The sequence below is a fragment of the Melospiza georgiana genome, chromosome 18, assembly GCF_028018845.1.
Source record: "Melospiza georgiana isolate bMelGeo1 chromosome 18, bMelGeo1.pri, whole genome shotgun sequence".
Classification (NCBI taxonomy): domain Eukaryota; kingdom Metazoa; phylum Chordata; class Aves; order Passeriformes; family Passerellidae; genus Melospiza; species Melospiza georgiana.
The window spans coordinates 2655788-2675567 of NC_080447.1; the positions used below are offsets into that span (position 1 = coordinate 2655788).

The following is a 19780-nucleotide window of genomic DNA, read 5'->3' on the forward strand; positions in this document are numbered from 1 at the left end:
TGTAGGAAATACAAAAGTACTGATGAGAACAGCCCCAGCAGCTACAGCACTGACTGCTGTCTGGAGGAGGGAGATGGGGTTGGTTTGAACCATTACAGCTTTACCCTCAGAATCCTTTTATTTATGCACAGAATTTTATAATTTTAATACAGAGCTTCAGCACACAATAAATGAGTCTGTGTAAAAACAACCTGACCATGACAGGGGGTTAAAACAGATAAATATCCATTTTATTGAACTGTGCATGAGTCTACACTGAAACAGACAATTTACAATTTCTACTCCTTGGTAGAAAAACTGGAGCAGTACTTTGTTACAACATGAATTTAGAATTTATGTCAGTTGCTTTTGCACTGTAAACAGGGCAAATTTAATACTTTCAAATACTGGGTTCTTCAGCCACCCAACCAGCACCCACCACTCCAGCCTTTCTGCTCGTGTTCAAAGCCCTTCTCCTCCTGCTCCCAGTGCTGTGGGTCAAGTTCCCCCCACATGAACAATCACTGACAGATATTGCATTTTCACACAGTCCAACCCTGCTTCTTCTTCACAGACTTGTCCCAAATTGACTTCAAGTACAGAATGTATCATTGAGCAACCTGAGTCCCAATTTTATCCTTGGCACTGACCAAGTCCTACAGTGGAATGATCAACTCATTACCTGGCTGTTTCATCTGAGCACTGATATCCCTTTCAATACTTTACCAGTTTCCAGCAGAGCAATAAAATTAAATATTTCATTTCAGAATTCTGTCAGACAATGGTTTGAGACACTCCCTGGGAGACCTCTACAGCTAAAATACAATATTAATTTTGCAGGCTGTGGCAGTCTGTGCTTTAGGCAGCCCAGGAAGATGGTGAGAAGTGATGGGACACATTCTACAATGAAGGTGGAGGGAAAACAACTATTAAAGTTGAGTGGATTTCAGTCCCTTGTATTTTTAGCTACTTCTGGGTACTAACAAAGAACCTCAGACTACAAGAGGATCATACTCATCTTTCAATCTCAAATTATGAGACCATATCTCAGTACAGTCTATTGAGATCCATATTCCAGATGTTCTAACCAAAACTGCTGGTGGCAGTGGGCTCAGGAAGCAACATTACCTGTACCCCAAAAGCCAGCATGCTATAGAACTGTCCTCAGAATAAAACTGAAGTTTGAGATGTGTACTTTGAACACCAATATCAGCTCTGTTAACTCTGACCCCTCACACCCCTGCAGACCTGCTCAGGTTCACAGGCAGGGACATCATAAAAAGTTTTGCTTCTTTTTTATGTTAATTTGTTACAAGACCAATTCTTAGCTAAGAAAGTGATCTGTTTGCAGCAAGTCCCTCTTTGTGATCCCAGCAAATGAAGTAATTCTTCCTGCAGATATCAGGAGCTCTCATACATGCCATGTACCTCACACTTTATTTATGTTTATCATTAACCAAAGCCAGCATCACCCTGGATCTGCTATCAGCACCTTGGGTTGGAACTGGACTTTATTGTAATAAAGATTATCAGTACAGCTCCAATTATTCCAGAGTTGAACAGTTTTTGAACACAAACAGTTCCTGAAACTGAGTAAAAGCATCCCCAAAAGAACTGCCACAAACCACCAAATTTTAAGAATTAAAGTGAATAGATTTAAAATAACAGATAAGGGATGCTACACACATCAATCAGCAGAGCTGAGGATTTTCTGAGTGTTGAATTGAGCATTGAGTATTGCTGGGGACAGTAATATTTAAAGCTCACACCTGAATGGTTTGTTTTTATTTAGAGGTAGAGCTGCTCCAGCAGAACTGGTTTTTGTATTAAACTTCCTTAACACAAGCTCAGCTTAGCTCCTCTTCCCCCCTTCTACACAGACAATCTCATTTTTCTTCCATAGTATCAGCTTTTAAGTATTTAACACTTCCTGAACAGGGCATTAATAAAATGGTACCAAAAATCAGAAGCTCTACAAAACAGGAACACAATTGAGTCCAGCTACACTTTCATACAAGGCCAAGAATGTCAAAGTGTCAAAATTAGAAGAGAGATTATGAATCAAATTTTAAGTCTGAGTTTCCACTCCAAACCAGGAAGGTAAAATTTATTTTCCATCAAGACAGATTCCACCAGCAAAGGTCCAAGAGTTGTAACCATAGCAGTAAACAGCACTTGCTCTCACTAACAAGGTGACAGAAGACATTTAAATTCATTCTTTGCATTAGACAATGTGCATGAAACAGCCTCTATCACCCACCTTCTGCATTCTGGGCTGATAAAACATCCCCAGAGCTCACTGTGCAGTGTATGCAAGGTGTGAGCATCCCAACCAAGGAACTGTTCAAGGTAGAGGTTAAGATAAATTTAAACAACACCTATATATTGTTTTCTTATAAAGGAAAGCCAAAAGGACAGAAAAAGCTTTGGTTTCTGGGACCAGAGTATTTCCAGGTCAAAAGTGAGGTTGAGAGAAATGCAGATACTGTGTTAAATAGTACATAAGAGTCAAATTTTTCTTAAACTTTTTTCTTTTCGTTCTCTAAAACCAGACTTGTCATTCTCTCATAGAGGGCACCAGAACATTAGATAAGATGTGCTGATGGACAGGGACCCTGCTTCTAAGGCTGCACTCATTTCTAAACCACATTTGTCTAGTTTTAGCTTTTAATTAGTGGACCTATTTATACCACTGCCTACTAGATGGAAAACTCTTGTGATCAGCCTACAAAAATATCTAATAGCAGAAAGAACAGGCTGGTAAGCTCAGCTTCAACTGAAGCCAGGTCAGGTAGAGAACAGCAACCTCTGCACACCAAACTCAAGCCCTGTTTCCCAGTTATGCTGCATTTGGGTAGCAGAAGAACCAAAAGTCAGAATTCTGGAAGTGCAGCCAAGTTTCAAATGCAAGTTTTCTTTAGCCTTAAAAAAAATCAAAAACAAAAAACCACAAAAGAGCTTCCTTTGCCAGGGTAACACAGTAGTAACTGAACATTATCTCGATGTCCAAACTTTTTGTTCAGTACTATTTGTCCTTCTAATAAAACCCACTCAGTATCAGCTGTCAGAGTACCAGGTATGTTCTCAATTTTCAAGCAACTAAACCAGAATTACTTTTGCTACTTTCACCAAACAGTTTGGTAGCTCTGAAGGAAAATGCTACAAGAATTGGGGTAAAAATTGGAAATGTATTTTGCAATATTTCCAATGTGTGTTAACAATGACACAAGTTTAGGCCGTGCCCTGAGCTGAACCTCACATAACTGCAGCCTCCAGTGAAGTATGGAATGGAGTTTGGACTGGGTCTGGTTAACCCTGAGCTGCCTCTGATGTGCTGGCAAATTGTTCACTGAAGCTCACAGATTTATGCACTACTTGTACATGTATTTATTAACCACTGATCTTTCCTCTCTTTTCTGGTTCAAAAGCAGTACTTCAGGAAAAACAGCAAAATAAATGCTTTAAAACTCAGACCCAACAGTTTGCACCTGGTAAGGAAACACAACAATAATTTTTTTTCCTCACCAAGAGAAGCAAACTCAGCAGTTTCTTCAGGACAGCCTCCAGCAGGTCTCTGCTCTGGGCTTAAGCCTTCCTCAATCTTTTCCTTATCTTTTCCAATCTCAATACTTTCCCAGAAAAAGTAAACCTGCATCTCCTAGCACTGAGTGTGAACATCAACCCCAGCTGTTAGAAAAGTGACACAGGCACAAGGACTCAGATGTTTTGGAATAAGACCTGAAACATTCATGTTTTAGCTGTACCACCAGGGAGAACCTGGAGCTCTTCACAACCACATGGGAGTGACATAATTCACACCAACAATCTTTCTTCCTGCCCTTCTTCATCCCAAATTCATCTTTATTGTAAAGCACCAAGAATCCTGAAGTGCTCATGGAATAAAAAGTCCCAAAGCAGTTCTTGCCTACCCTCTGCCAGGTATAATTTCTGGAATATATACTAATTTAATAAGCAACAGCTTCTGGCAATTCTGTGTGTATTTTTAACATGCTGAGTACTTACAGATGCAGTAACAGATGACAATAACCATCCTTCAGAAATTCAGGAAAAAGAGGAACTACTGTGGCAGTGCTTTGGTCATTCACTGACTGCAACTACTGAACTTTCATTTATTAAATTACAGAAACTCAGATACACTGTATCTGCTCCAGAAATTTTAGACAGGAAAATACAGTGGAAGTGAACAAAGGTCATTTCTGCTCCCAAATGTGCTTCTATTAAAAGAATACATGATTTACAACCAGTTTATCCCAATTATTCAGGCTAACTTCATACAAAACTTGTAAGAAGTAGGGCCATGCTACTCTAATTTTCTCTTTAAAATGCCACTTTAACCCAGCAAACACAAAACTTAACTAAATCAAAGTGTAGCTAATCTATTAAGACAGCCCCTGGTTACAGATTTAGAGTGTACCCTGCAATTAACTCCAGCTTCTACAACAACATGATAATCCATTTAAAGGCAGGCAAACTGAAAAGCCATGTGAGGACAGCATCTGCATGTCTGTCACTTCATCAATTCTCAGAAAGCCTCTGTAGCTTGGTAACCATCACACACTACAGCTCTGAGAAGCAGGCTCACCACAGCTCTGCAAGCAAACTCAAGGCACAATTCCCAAATCTGCCACCCCAACATCCCTAAGGGCTCCTGTTCGTTGTTCAGGACCTTTTCCACCATCTCTGCTGAGGTGAACATGGAGGAAAGTCCTTCTGCCAACATGCAGCTAAGAAATTAATGTTTGCATGTATCAATAGCAACCTAACAATTCCAACAATTGATTTATCTCTGTGTCAGACCCACACACAGCTACCTCAAATTAGCAAAGCTGTTACAGCATTAAATAGAACCATTTTGCAGGGGATGACTTGTAGGAATTTGCTCCCTGTACGTTATCACGCAGGGGAGAAGGCAATCACCTGGCTGTTTGTGGCACAGGGCTGAAGGAGATTGGCCTGGACACACAAATGTGGCTGGCCCTTGGCCAGGAATTCCAGAGGCAGATATGAATCCCAGCATGAAGGGCTCTGGCACTTCCCTACATGGCCATCTTTGTGCACAGCACATGTCAGAGGCCATCAGAGCCCTCCTGCCCTTGAGGCACAGGCATGCACAGAGTCTCTCTCACCTCCAGCTCTTGACACCAACGCTGGGACATGATGCCTTTAGTGGCTCTTCTCTGTTTGCTCTGTGGCTTTTCTCAGTTTGATTACAATTAAAACTCAGCATTGTCTAGCTACAAGAATTTATTGTTTCAGTGTCAGAAGTTGTGTTACTCTGAAGCACTGATTTCTCCATTAAACATCCACATGACTTATAATTAACTGCAGCTTCAAGTGGAGGTAATTTAAGTGTATTATTTGATCGACAAATTTAAGTGAGTATTTTACCCAGAAAAGCTTCTACAAGCCATCAACAAGCCAGACCACCTATCTTAAAGGACAGTCATAAAACAGTCACAAAACTTGGATATTTTTGGGTTTCTACATTAAGCTTGTCCTTATCTTTAAAAAAATAATTCTACATATTCTAGACTATCAGTCACTGCTCTACAAGCAGATTTTAATATTGCAATAGTAACCCTGTGATAAAGGGGACACCATGCTAGTTAAAGGCAGCCTGGTGTTACAGGCACATTGGTTATTCCCAGTTTGTTTTTCTCCCTTAGACACAGGCCTTTTAAAGAGAGTAATTGATTTTATTGGTACTGACAATATACAGCAGGTAAGTGAAAGCCCACACATCCCCCAGGTGTTCTCATACAGAATAAAGGCAAAGCTAAATTTGAAGATGAATACACAACCTGTACCTCTTCTGAAACGGCAGTGAATCAAGGAGAAAGTGTTTTGTGCTCTGTATACACACCAGAGCATCAAAATCCAGCATTTCTCTTCAGTGAAACCCCACACCAGTGCAAAACACACAGTCATCAACTCCCATTCTACCAACTCTGCTTTAAAGTACAAAAACCAGAACCCAAGTGTATTCCCATGATGAAAACTCCTTCCAAACCCACCATTCCATTGCTGACATTTAAAAACAGGATAAGGATTTGGCCCAGCCATGCACTGCAGTGTGTAATTGATACAGCTCTGTTTGCCTCAAAAGGACACATCAGGCACAGCAGAGAGAGCCCCCCTTGCAGAGCAGGAGCAGTGAGGCAGAGCAGGCACTGACAGGGCATCACAGAGCACCCTCACTTCACCATCACCACTCTGCATTTGGAGCTGTAGCTGCATCACCCTGTGCACAAACAGGGGCTTGAGACAGGGCTCAGCCAGAAACGTTAAAGTTTCTCAAGGAGTGAAAGCTGGGCAGGCAGCCAACAGCAACTTCATCCTGAGTGCACACTGCCTTTGCCTGCTAATTAAAACAGGAGGATAGTCAAGTTTAAGGGTATATATTTATCTCCTCTTGAGACAGCCACCACCTCTAAAATCAAAGTGACACGAGTGTAAAGTAAGTTTGATGTACACCCTGCATTGTTCCCAAAGGAACAATCACTCAGTTAACAGGGGATAATGACCTACAAAACCTGAACATGCAACACTCCTGACACTCAGCAAGAGCCACCTAGTTTTATCTGGGAAGGAACTGATCAAGCCCAGTTCAGAGAAAAAGTTATTACTATGGCATTATCACCAAAATGATGGAATTTTAGCTAGAAGTTTATAACTCATCTGTTTTTGCACTCCTTCCAGACAAAGACACAGCTTCTAGAGCAAACCTAAGGTATTACAAAGCTCTAGGCAGAAGTCCAGGCTTTTAAGGCTGGCACTTCAAAAGCTTACCCAGGAGAAACAGGGAGCTCTGCTCTGCATAGCTCATGTATTTGAGATCTACACAGCAAATTGTCAGAAGGAGCAATAAGGAATTGGGAAAGATGAGAAAACAGTCAAGTCATGTGCCAGCCACACTTGCTGAGAGGACAGAAGACATTTGTGAAGAGGAGTTCAAAGGCACTGCTACTACAAGTCTAAGAGCTGGAGAAACACATTCAGATGATATAACAGACTGTGACTAAAAAAAAAATCTCTGCACTCTCAAACCTAAGGAAACTGCAGATATTTTAACACCAGGAACAAAATCTATTTTGTGATAGAAAAGACAAGCTTTAAGACACTCTGCAACCAGACACTAGAAACCAAAATTTTAAATTTGTGACAAGTGTTAAAACCACAACTCCAATTAAGATGCCTTACTTTCCTACCAATTAAACTAAGTGGCAATTTGAAAAACAATCCCCTCCATACACATGCACATTTAAGGTAATTACAGATGAAGAGGAGCAAGATTGTTCTTAAGTGAAGCATATACTTAGGGGTGTTTGAAAACTCCCCCCAGGGCCTCCAATCATTAAGACAAAGCCCCACAACAATTTCCCATTAATATGCTAATGCCTGCATGCACCACACGAGTGGGTCTTACCTGCCACTTCCACGATATCACCTGGGACAATGTCTCTTGCTTTAATCCTCTGGACACTTTTTCTGTCCTGTCGATACACTTTGCCCATCTCTGGTTCATATTCTTTAAGAGCTTCAATAGCATTTTCAGCATTTCTTTCCTAAAAGACAGCAAAAATGTGTCATTTTGAAAGCCCTCAAGGAAAATAAGCCTGTCTCATCCGATTTTCCAAAAGCATTATCATATGAATGCTACCAACTCAGCTCAGCTATATTTCTCCACACAGAACATTTTGTGTCCCCTCCCCTTATGAGGTTGCTGACTGGGAATCATTAGAGTGTAATTCAGGTGTTTGTGGGCCTTTGGAACACAGAAATTGTTATTTCAATGCTGCAGCGTTTTCCATCAAGAATATCCACAGTGCTGTTGCAGGGAGGCCATACAAAGAGTTCCATGTCACCTATGGATGTTTTTGACATTAAAACAAGCACTAATCAAAATTAATATTTGTGGATGTAGGTGTTGGCTGGAGCAGCTTACACTCAGCCTAGAGTTTCATTTATTAACACAAACCAAGGATCAAGTTATGATGAAGCCAACTTATTATCAATTTTATTTCAGCAAATCAAGTCATGCTGAAATCAAATTAAAGCATACACTAGAAACTTCCCCAGAACTCCAAACAATTTACAGACTCAGATGAATCCCCATGCAGGAAAACCTTTTAATTTCCACCAACACATCATCTTTCCTATCTCAGCTGCAGCTCTCTCACTGAGCTCTGGCAGAGACTGGTATCAGTATTGTGATGCCACCTGGATAAAGAACAACTGCAGAAACCAGCAGCTTATCAGTGCACCTTCTCCAGCTCTTGGAGAAAGAATTTATTTTCCATTTCCCTGCCTATTGACAAGAACCAACGTCACTTAGCCCTGATAATTACAGATAATGGTAGAGTGCACAGAGTTTTTAGAACATCTGCCCTTCAAATATACATCAGCCTTTCCAGATAATAAAAAATTCCTCCTTGCATGTCAAAGCAGAAACAAAACCATCAAAAATTCAAAAGTTGAGGAACTCACTAGTTCCTTGTAACAGTGCAGCTGAAAATGACTGTTACCAAAACTACCTAAAGGAACTAACATTGCTATGGCACAGCTCAGGGTCTGGTAGGGCAGAGACCAGCACAGAGCCATAAACTGCAAAAAATACCAGCCCTTGCACTAGGAGGAATTTAGAATGGGTATTAGCAGCAATTTCTTTACAGAAATGGCTGTCAAGAATCCAAACAGGCTGCTCAGGAAGGTGGATGAATCACCTTGCCTGCAGGTATCTAAAATGTACATGTGGCCCTCAGGGACATGGTTTTGTGGTGGCCTTGGCAGTGCTGGGTTAATAGTGTGACTTGGTGATCTCAAAGCTCTTTTCCACCCCCAGCAATTCCATGATTCAGCTCATTCAGGCAGCTCACAGTGCTGGACTGAGTCTCTTTGCTGCAGTTTGCCTGCAGTTGTGGGAGCCAGGCTGCCCTGCAGGCCCTGGAGCAGGGCAGGAAAGGGGCAGTGAGAGGAAGGGCTGAGGGAGGCAGGGCTGTGACTCAGTGCTCACATCTGCTACCTGTAGGAACAGATACAGTCATGGGTGGAGACTGTGTACTGTGCCTGATTTTCCATGCCCATTAGAACAAGGCAATGAGTCACTTCATCTGGGCAGCAACTCTTTCACAATGAGGTTCCATGCATGTAGAAATACATATAGAGGTAATCTTTGCACACTATGACATCAGAAAAATAACCTGACTATTTCCTAAAACAGGGAAACAATTATACAAGAAAAATCCTCAAACTATACAGAGACAGCTTTAGCTTCCATTTCATGCTTACAATTAGTACCTGCAGAACTGCAACTCACGAGTTTCAAGTTAAACATTAACTCTTGCACAATTACTTTACGAAGACTTGAATATAAAATGTCATTTAAGGGGGCAGTGCTGTCACCCCTTGACCAACTTTATCCCTTCCCTGCACACCTGCTCCAGCAGGGAGGGCAGCAAGCTGGGTACTGCTAAAAACTCAATTTTGAGGAAGACTCTTCAGCCAGCTCACTTGGGATAGCACAGAGCAGAGCACAGGAATGGGCAGCAATGCCACTCAAGGCCACTTCTTCCAGCAGGCAGGGTCCTCTCTAATATGTTGTAACCTATTCTTTTTTGTTATTTTGGCCAGTTTGATATTTTTTAAAGCATGAAGCCTCATGTACTAAGAGAGCAAGTAATTATGTCATGCTAGCACCCTCCCTTACAAAAAAAACCCAACAAAACCAACCAATCATACAAAGAACTTACCACAAAAATCCTAGAGCATTTTTTATGTGCAGAAAAAAATCCCCTCTAACAAAATATAAATATCCACTGCCTAAAGTGATCAAATCAGCAAAGAGAAATAAACACTTTTGTTTTGGCATCTCATGAAGTGTGATTTTATGTTATGATACTACTGTCTATATGATTTTTAAAAAGGCATCAAATTAATGTCACAGCTGACAGAGCAGCAAAAGTTTTATGGTATTTAGATGTTTTCATTAGAAACTTGTGCCTTCTGACAGACATGCAGTCTTTGCATGTACACTTAATGGGTACTACAGTGATTGAACAGGGAGAATTAATACTGTATTAATAATTTACTAAAACACAACAGCTGTCTCAAGAGGAAACAGAAAAGAAACAAGATTACAAGTGCTCCATCCTTTGTTCCTTAGTCAGGAAGCAAAGCACTGCAATTGTTCTTAGCTTTGCAAGGCCTGATTTACTGCCTGAATTCAGGGCTTTATTCTGGCCTGTCTTGTTCATGTGTTCAGCAGTGTGTGGCCAAACACTGATGGGCATTTTGCCTTTCTGGCAACACTTCTGAAGCTTTCATTTTACCTTTAAGTCAACACTTTCTGTTGAGAAGCTTTATGGTTTGCTGACTCTCAGGAATCCCAAGTTAGCAACACATCCTACTTGCTCTGTAGGAACACCCAACACTACAGGGTACAGTGCTTCCTCTTAAACCATAAACCCCAAACATTTGTGATTTGATGCTGTAAAAGTCTCTGCATACCTGCCACACTCCCACAATTGCATTGGCTACTAATATGAGTAAGATTACAAAAGGCTCTACAAATGCTGTGATTGTTTCTTCACCTTCTTCAAACCAGGCCAGGACCTGCAAGAGAAACACAGAGATTTAAATTCTGATTTACACCTTGCAAACTTAATGCCTGCTAAGTTTCAACTGCTCAGACTTCAGCAGTTTTGGAAACCCCTCAATCTACCAAGTTTGTAGTTTTGTAATTCATGAATGAATTGGCAAAACGCAATGGAAAAAGAGAAAAAGAATCTTTACTAAAGCAGTACAAAGTTCATTTTAGAGGCCACTCTTCTTTTAAAGGAGTAAGCTATTTATCTGGGAAACAATTGCTACTGTTGCTTCAGAAGTGAAAGGAGAAGTTGTGACAACAGTTATGACAATGAAAAAAATTATTTAATTACTATATAAAACAGGACATGGATTAGTTTGACTACTTAAAACACTAAAACTTTGCCAGAATCTGAATTTCAAGCAAGTTAATTGCCCTTTACCAGTAACTTAGCCACACAAATGGAAACAGCTTTACAAGTTTCCAGTGAGTAGATACAAAAAACAATCATCTACTAATTTAAATACAAATAGTGTCACATTGAAGCATCTAAGTGAATGGTATAGTTATATCTGAAGCTGGATTGTAAACCAAGTAGCTGATAAAACTCAAAATTGGATTTTAAAAAGTAAGTAAAACTTGAGGACTTGCACAAAAGGCTCCACATAGATTTTATTTTAATTCATTTGTTTTAAAAGTGCACTCGTGTTAGGTATCTGTCATTCATTTGACTTGAATGTGTCAGGGCCTCTGCAGAGTGCTGGAGTCACTGATGAAAAGTCAAGTTAACATGACCAGAGAGGAAGAGCATTTTCATCAACATGTTGAGCAACAGGAAGCCTGGAAAGTGACAGTAAATAGGAACAACGTGTTGAGATAATTAGGGCTGGTAGTCAGGCAACAGCACTCTGAATCACTGTTAGGCTGCAGCGAGCAAACTGTTACTGAAGCAAGGCCACGATTCCACCAACATGCTGCTCCCAGCTATTGCTCAATTGTGAGACACTCCAGGATGTCAAAAGGAAGGAGCAGCAGCATGAAAGCCTCAAGCAGAAAACAGACTGTCAGGCAAATCCAAGGCAACAAGAAATTTTTATTACAAAGGGATAAACTTGTAAGATCCAGGTTGTGATTAATACAACTGCAACATTACAGCTGGTAACACAGCACTCTGAGGGGCTGTGTAATCCCCCTGCAGAACAGATTTAGTTGGGATCTCTCCACATCTCAGTGCTCTGCAGTCCCTGCAACAGCTCCTGCATTTGCCTGGGGGGCAGTGGGACAGGCCCTGCTGTCCCTGCTCTCCCCACACAGATCCTGTGCCATGGATGTCTGTGGGCAGTGGGACAGGCCCTGCTGTCCCTGCTCTCCCCACACAGATCCTGTGCCATGGATGTCTGTGGGCAGTGGGACAGGCCCTGCTGTCCCTGCCCACCCCACACAGATCCTGTGCCATGGATGTCTGTGGGCAGTGGGACAGGCCCTGCTGTCCCTGCCCACCCCACACAGATCCTGTGCCATGGATGTCTGTGGGCAGTGGGACAGGCCCTGCTGTCCCTGCTCTCCCCACACAGATCCTGTGCCATGGATGTCTGTGGGCAGTGGGACAGGCCCTGCTGTCCCTGCTCTCCCCACACAGATCCTGTGCCATGGATGTCTGTGGGCAGTGGGACAGGCCCTGCTGTCCCTGCTCTCCCCACACAGATCCTGTGCCATGGATGTCTGTGGGCAGTGGGACAGGCCCTGCTGTCCCTGCCCACCCCACACCCAGCTCTGTGCCAGGGCAGCCTCCCCGTGCAGCCACAGGAGAGGCCAATGGGGCATTTCCAGACCCCTCAGTGTACACAAGGTCACACACTGCCAGCAGAATCTGTTTCTTCCCTCCCTTTCTTTATTGGAATTCTGTAGAGCCCACTTTGCTTCCAAACAAAGCAAATAAATCCAATTATGTTGTGATGTGCTTATCTGAGCAGGCACCTACAAAGTTGACTGGAATAAAACATCTGCTTCACACGACTTTAAACCAGAATCTTTCCCGATTTAAGACCAAGTGTGCTGTAAAATAACATTGAGAGGCCACAACTTCCAGAGGTAAGGAAAGGGGCTACAGGGACAGCAAGATCCAAGTATGTCAAGGAGAGCCAAAATTAAGTTTTCAAGGGATCTTTTCTTTCAGTAAGTCATTATTTCAAAAAGAGCAGATGAACTCAAATTAGAGATCCTGAGAGTATAGAGCCTGAAGGTTTAAATCATCACTGCTGTTTTTTTTGTGAAATTATCAAACTGTGACAAGACTAAAGTGAAGTATCTAGTTAACCCTGGAAGCCAGCAATACACATTCCTCTCTCCAGAATTTTCTACACAATTACTATCACTGGAACAATCCAAGCTCCAGTTCTAGAACAATTTAGTAAACATGGACATAAAATAACCCAATACATTCTAAGTTCTTCTTTTTGCTATAGCAGACTACAGCTACATTAACACTTCACTTAGGGTATTTGTGATACACAACACATTCTCTGACAGATTAGGTTTATTATTTGATAGCAGTCTGAAGTAAAAAACAAAACAAAGGCAAGGAAAACAAAGAGGAAGTAGCACAAGAAATAACAAATATTTAACTTTGCTTTTTTAGTAACAACAGACCATATGCTGAGGCTTGGTAAAGACTAGACAATTCTTGTCCAAGTCACTGAGTCCTTGTCAGAAAGTTTCCACTAGCACACTTTTAAGACCCTGGAGAGGTTTACAGTGAGAGATCTCATTTTTTTTCCAATTTCTATTCAGAAGGGCCCCACAATGTTTCAGCCCTAATCACTTAAAACTCACATGGAGAACAGCTTCACTTCCAGGTCACTGATCTCCAATGCTCTGGTCAGGCACTACTGTCAATAGGTAAAATCACCATATACTCAAGAAAGAGTAGGAAGAATAAGAAAAGAATAAGATAATTGCTCAAGAGAAATGCCTAAAAATATCAGGGAAATAACAGCAAGACATGAAAGCCCCATACCAACAGCCAACACAAGCAGCTTAAAGGCCAACTTCCATTCTGCATATCTGCTTCAGGGCTGCTAGGCTGTGGCTTGTAGAGCCTATTTTAAACAAAGTCTAATGGGGTGGACCTGCAGGACTCTGAGGCAAAAGATCCACAAAGACAGGCAAACAGCACTGGGTTATTTGCAAAAGGGGACAGAGGGACAATGCCAAAGTCAGCCAGCAGTGAGGTGAGCGCTGATGGAACAGCACAAGTGCCCTCACAGCTTTTTCCATTTCTCCAAGTGAAGGATCTCCATTGTCAGGGAAGTTGTGAAGCCAGGTTACCTCAGATGATTATGTATCATTAAATAACAACAATTGAACTGGAGAATGGGAGTGTGGAGACAGAATTGTGTTGCCCAGCAGGCTGTACCCACTCACCACTAACAGAGGAAAAACAAATACTTTGTTGTCAGCAACCAAACAGGGATTTTTGTTTGGTTTTCATTTTGACAACGGAAACTTAGAAGCAAGCTGGGAGAGGTAAGATCTCATCCCAATAAAAAGAAGTCCCAGATTAATTAAAGCAGGTCATACAAAAAGCGTGGACTGCTTTTAAGAATTTTCTTCTCACAGGATAATGTGATTTCAGTTTTAATATATTTGGACAGAGAATCAACTACTGCTCTTTTAGTGATTTCTCCTTTTAATACAAATTAGCTTAAAAACAAGCAGATACAAACTATTTCAGTAGTCCTGTTCCATCCATGTCAGTCCTACTGAACCCCAGGTAACATTAAAGAAAAACTTCCCAATTTTAGTTCCACGATTCCGTAGAAATTTTTGTCTGCTATGCAAAGAGGTCAGGGGATAAAAAAAAAAAACCTCAAAACACAAACCAACACACCTTGACCATATGTATAAGCATAAAAATAAGAATTTTACTGAGTTCACAGACTGTAAGCACCCATCAATGTTACACCATACTTTTTAGAATAAATATATTATTATAGCAATAGGAAGAGAGAAAAAAAGATACCCATCATTCACAGTTTAATTTTTGCAATATAAAATAGAATCACAATGACTTCTCACATTTTTATCACCCCTACCCTCATGCTAATGAGCAATCTAAGTTTAGCTAAAAGCATGTCAGTGTCACGTTCTCCAGCAACCCTTATCTTGTGCCACACTCACTGCTGCTGACCTTAACAGGTAGCTTTTGGGGTGATTGCAGGGCAAAGCCTGCAACACTGTTACTGACACATCCTACTTTTCCAAGGGGACCTTTGCTCACCTTTTATCTCCAGCTAGAATATAGCCATGCTAATTTACAGGCTATTATAATCTCGGGGCTAAAGCACAGTGCATTGTTTCAATCTAAACACAGACATCCACTATTAGAAAACATTCTCAGGACATTCACTTCTAAGTCAGCCTAGGAATCAAAGGAATAACTGAGAGGAGGGAATGCTCTCAGGATGCTTTACAAATACTTCAGGGTTTGGTAGAGTTTATAGCCTAGGCTGCAGCTTGTAGGAGGAAATGCACTGTGTGATGCAGAGCTCAGACTGCAGAGTTCAGCACACACCACTGCTCAAAGCAGCCACACTTCACCAAGGAATTATTCTACATCAGATGCAGTTAACGTTTTGCAACCTGTCAAAATCATTTATACAGCAAAGCAAGCTGTTCTTTTCAGCAAACACTGCAGATCTGAGCACATGCTACATGAGCATCAAGAATTAAAAGCCATCAATACACTCCACAGGTTTATTTCTGCAGAGGCTTCACAGATCCAAGAGAAGAACGAGACAGTCTATTCACAGATCCATTTACTCACCATCAGAAATTATTTACCCTGCTTCTCTTCCAAAGCCATACTTCAGGCTTTCACTAACCAGGCACATCCCTAGCAGCAGCTCTGACCTGGAATGTAGGACGCAGGAAGCACAGCCCACAGCACCTGACCCCGGCCATCAGCCTGCCTGGCACACACGGGGCTGCTGCTCTGAGGACTTCACTGACACCTACCTGACAGCAGGGTGGGAGCAGAGGGCACAAAAGGCACCCTGAAGTTTATGTGCTGCATAGCAAGGGGTGTTTCTGCACAAAACCCAATGCAGGTCTCAGTGTCACAGATGAGTGTTACTGTGCAGGCAGTTCTAACAGCAATAAACTAATATGATTTAGGATTGCAACACAGCCACCATAAAAATTCCCTCAACACAATAAAAAAAGAGTTACCTATATACTTTGAGATCCTCTCTCTTATATCTCAATCTTAATTTTTCTAAACTGACAATGAACAGCTGGTGAAGAACACCAGAACTTAGGTGATGTAATTACATCCTATTTTTGCAGTAATGCAATCCTTGTATCAACACATCCAACGGTGCTTTACAGCTACTACAAAAGTCTGTATTATGCTTTCATCAAGAAAAAGTGTTAAAACCTAAGAAAAACAGACAAGATGACCGCCTTCCAAGCAAAGAAAACACCAGAAACAAACACAAAGGGGAAGAATAACTTTTAAAGTACCAAAATTATAATCCATCTAGAGGGGTTTTACTTTTCACCAGAGAAAAATCTTTACTTCTAACATCAATTTAGTGTGCCTCTAACTCTGAAATAGAAGGCAGAAAAGGCAGAGCAGTAGCCCAAGGTCATGTACCATGTCAGCTGAACAGAAGCAGAGAACCCAGATCTATCCCACACTCTATTAGACTACAGTCTCCTCTTAATTAGATAGGAAAATTAACCATACTGAAAAAAGCAACTGAATTCAGCTACTAATCAAGTTTTCCAGGAGGACTCAGCAGTGTATGTTCCATGACCTCTGTCTGTCTGGTCTCATACTTCCTCAGACTCAGTAATCAAAGCTTTCGTTTGGGAAATCTGATTTTTCACTTACTTGTTTATAATAAAAACAACTAATTTACTTTGGCACGGAAGGCTAACAAACTTCTGTGCTGTCATTTGTCTCATGAGGTGGCAGACACACTCCTGACTTTTCAGGAACAAAAAGACATCCCCTTCTCACCCTCTGTGAGGAGAAGGGGAAAGAGGAGGGGAAAAAGAAAAAATTAGTATTTTGAATGAGTATTTATTCAATTTGCAATAGGGAGCCTGATTTCCTCTCCAGGAAACAGGGGAGTGAGTGAAGCACATCTGTCTCCATGGTCAGGACTGATGTCAGCAGGCACTGGTGAATTCCAGACCCAAAGCCCTGTGGAAGGTGTTGGTGTGGGGAGAGCAGATCCCCAGCACAGCACAAACTGCAGCACCAGGGCAACCCTTCCCCCAGCACACAACAGCTCCAGAGCACATTCTCCTCTGCCCATCCTAATGAGCTTGCCCTTAGCTAAAGAGTCACCACAATTTCCACTCCCCCCAAGAGCTGCAGCATTTATTTTTTTTCAAGTAGTTAATTACAACTCCAGGGCAAAGTCTACTGTAAACTTTTACTCCCTACCTAAACAATTTAATGTTCTGCAGGCTTTTGTTTCTGCTGTCCAGCTCCCCAAGAAATACATCCTTCACCTTCCTTCTCTGAGTCTTCATTCTGTTTTCCAGTTTTTCAGCAAGCACATACCATTTACACATAACGTAAGAAGATTGCTTAATCATGTTTTTAAGGAAAAAAGAAGTTAAAAACGTTCTTGTTCTTTTAGTCCTGTATGCAAAGCAAGATGTCCATTTCATGACTTGACTATCCAAAGGTCAGTTACCAAATTTGGTCAACAATGGTGCCATCACAGCCGTCAACATTCTTGTCACTGTCAGAAGCAACAACTGTCACCTTGCTATTATCAGGAAGGGAAGGCAACTGGAATATTCGCCATGCAGATTCTATTTCCAGTCTGCATTGCATCCAAAAATGTCTTCCAATGATTATACATGGAGCTTGATAAAGATTAACCCAAAGGCAAGAAGAATGTCCAGTTAAACGCTTACTTACTCAAGGTTAGCTTTCAAAGCCAACAGCAGCATTGGGAAATCCCACCTCAAATAAGCAAACTGGGTTCAATGAGAAGCACATTTTAAAATACCTGTCTGATGGAGTTATGTACTTATGACTCATGCAATGAAAGACTCCCCAAAATTTTTGTTGGCTAGCACACAGAAACCTTGTCACAATGAACTAATTTAGGAGACAGCAATCTTGCATTATTCCAGCAAGAAAGAATAATTTCAGTATGCAGAGATCATATATACTGCAATATGTCACTCTGCCATACAGAACCCTAGGAAATAAAAGAAAGAAATAAATCATACTTACAAAAGATATGCAAGCGGCCAGCAACAAAATTCTAACTAGTAAGTCTTCAAATTGTTCAATCACGAGCTCGAGTAAGGTTTTTCCTGCAATATGTGACAAAGCCATTGAGTCATGCACATTTACAAAAATGAATTATCAACAAGAATTAGCAGAAGATTTCATAACCATGCTCACCTTCCTCTGCCGGCAGCTCTGTCAGTGGAAGATTTTTCCAGGAAGCATGTGAGAGAAAAGAAATCATCGAAGAAACACATTAGGGCATTATCAGGCATCCACACCAGATATTCTTCCTGAATTGCACGCTCAGCTGGGTTGGATTTGACAGACACACTGAGAGCCCCACTAAGGCTGCTCTTTTCACCACAGTATGTGAATAGGCCTGAGAGTTTTGCATTTTAAGACACATAAAGGTTCGCGGGAATGTGCCAAGGGTTATAATTCAGCCAAGTCATCACTCCAGCCAGCTGTGGGACTTCTGCTGTCGCACACAAAGGGTCAAAGGCTCAAAATGCTTTCTGACAAAGCTTTTCCTCCACATTTACTTAAAAAAAACCACAGACCATCAAACTTGGTTAAAAATATTTCAGATTCTTTCCTCCATTTTAAGGTTATGTCCTTATTTCTGCTCTCCCCTTTATGTTCTGCAACTAGATTTAGTAACCCAAGAGGCATAAAAGCAGTGTTAAAGCTAAAAAAACACCTCCACCGTGTAATCTACTCATAGATGTTCATTTTTACACAACGGCAAGGGAGTTCAGAAGGGACTAGGACACCCAAGCAATGAGGATTAAAAAAAAATCGACTGAATTTTTTGTCCCGACTGGAGAGAAGAATATAAAATAAGGGGCTGAAAGGCGCTGAAAAGCTGGGGAAAATGAAGGTCAAGACAGGAGAAAAAAAAAAAAAAAAAAAAAAAAAAAAAGGTAAATCCTAAACCCCAAAGCGCTTCATTTCAGAATGGAAGAAGGTTTCCCACCGTTCCGGTGAAAGGGAACGGAGGTGACACCCTCCTCCCCAGAGCAGCCCTGCGAGCTCGGGATTGAAAGAAACCCACGAGGTGGAGTTCAAGTCAGCCATCTTCTCTCCCTCGCTCCTATTCCGGGTCCTGGAAGAGATGCCGGCTTCGCCAGTGCTCACGCGTTAGGCCTCGCACAGGGCCCGGCAAGGATGAGGGAGAGCAGAGAGGGCTGGGGAAGGGAGCACAGGGGGAAGAGGCCGAGCGCCGGCGGCAGCATCCCCGCGGCGGGGCCGCTTCACCTACCGTTGGAGCCCCATTTCTCCTTCAGCTTCTTCACTTGCTCGAGGCTGAGCCCGGTGCTCTCGTTGACGCCGAAATAAGCCAAAACTTCCTCCACAGTCTTTGTGTGCGCGTTCTCCATGGCTGGGGCAGGGAGCAGCAAATGGTGCCGTGCCTCGCCTCTTCCTCCTCCCTCTCCTCCTCCTCAACGGCGGCGGGGGCGGCGGCGAGACCCCTCCTCAGCCCTCACCACCCCCGTGCTATCACCATAGACCCTCTCCCTCAGCAGAGGACCCGAGCACACCTCTCTCTTCGCGGAGGAGGCCGAGAGGGGCAGAAAAAAAAATTAAAAATTAAAAGAAAAATAGGGAAAGCCGCCCTTAAAAAAAAAATTTAAAAAATAAAGCCCCCACCCCCCCTCCCACCCCTCACGCCTCCGAGGGAGCCGAGCCGCCTCTCCGGCGGGGACGAGGGACTTCAGGCGGGGAGCGCACGGGCCCCCGGAGCTGCGGTCGCCTCGGGGCTGCGGCGGGTCCCTGCAGGGATGGGCCGCGTCCAGGTGGCCGGGCGGCCTCTCCGCTCGCTTCAGCGGCTCCGATCCGCCTCCGGTAACGGAGGGCGGTAACGGCAGGGGGGAGAAAAAGCGGCAGTTGCCCCGCTGCCCGCGAAGGGTCAAGATCGCCCCCTTCCTTCC

At 42.4% G+C, this 19780-nt stretch overlaps 1 protein-coding gene across 2 annotated transcripts in view; it reads right to left on the reverse strand.

The window, feature by feature from the left end:
- Positions 1 to 19491, reverse strand: part of ATP2A2 (ATPase sarcoplasmic/endoplasmic reticulum Ca2+ transporting 2) — a 42955-nt gene extending 23464 nt beyond the window's left edge. For both annotated transcript variants that reach the window (XR_009115380.1, XM_058037284.1), the window contains exons 1-5: positions 19111 to 19491; positions 18024 to 18041; positions 17850 to 17932; positions 10507 to 10611; positions 7427 to 7565 (exon numbers count right to left, since the gene is read on the reverse strand). Coding sequence is in view for 1 of the 2 variants with exons in the window: in XM_058037284.1 (XP_057893267.1) it covers positions 7427 to 7565; positions 10507 to 10611; positions 17850 to 17932; positions 18024 to 18041; positions 19111 to 19228 (463 nt within the window). In the remaining variant the exon portion in view is untranslated. The remainder of the gene's footprint in view (positions 1 to 7426; positions 7566 to 10506; positions 10612 to 17849; positions 17933 to 18023; positions 18042 to 19110) is intronic.
- Between the last annotated feature and the right edge of the window lie 289 nt (positions 19492 to 19780).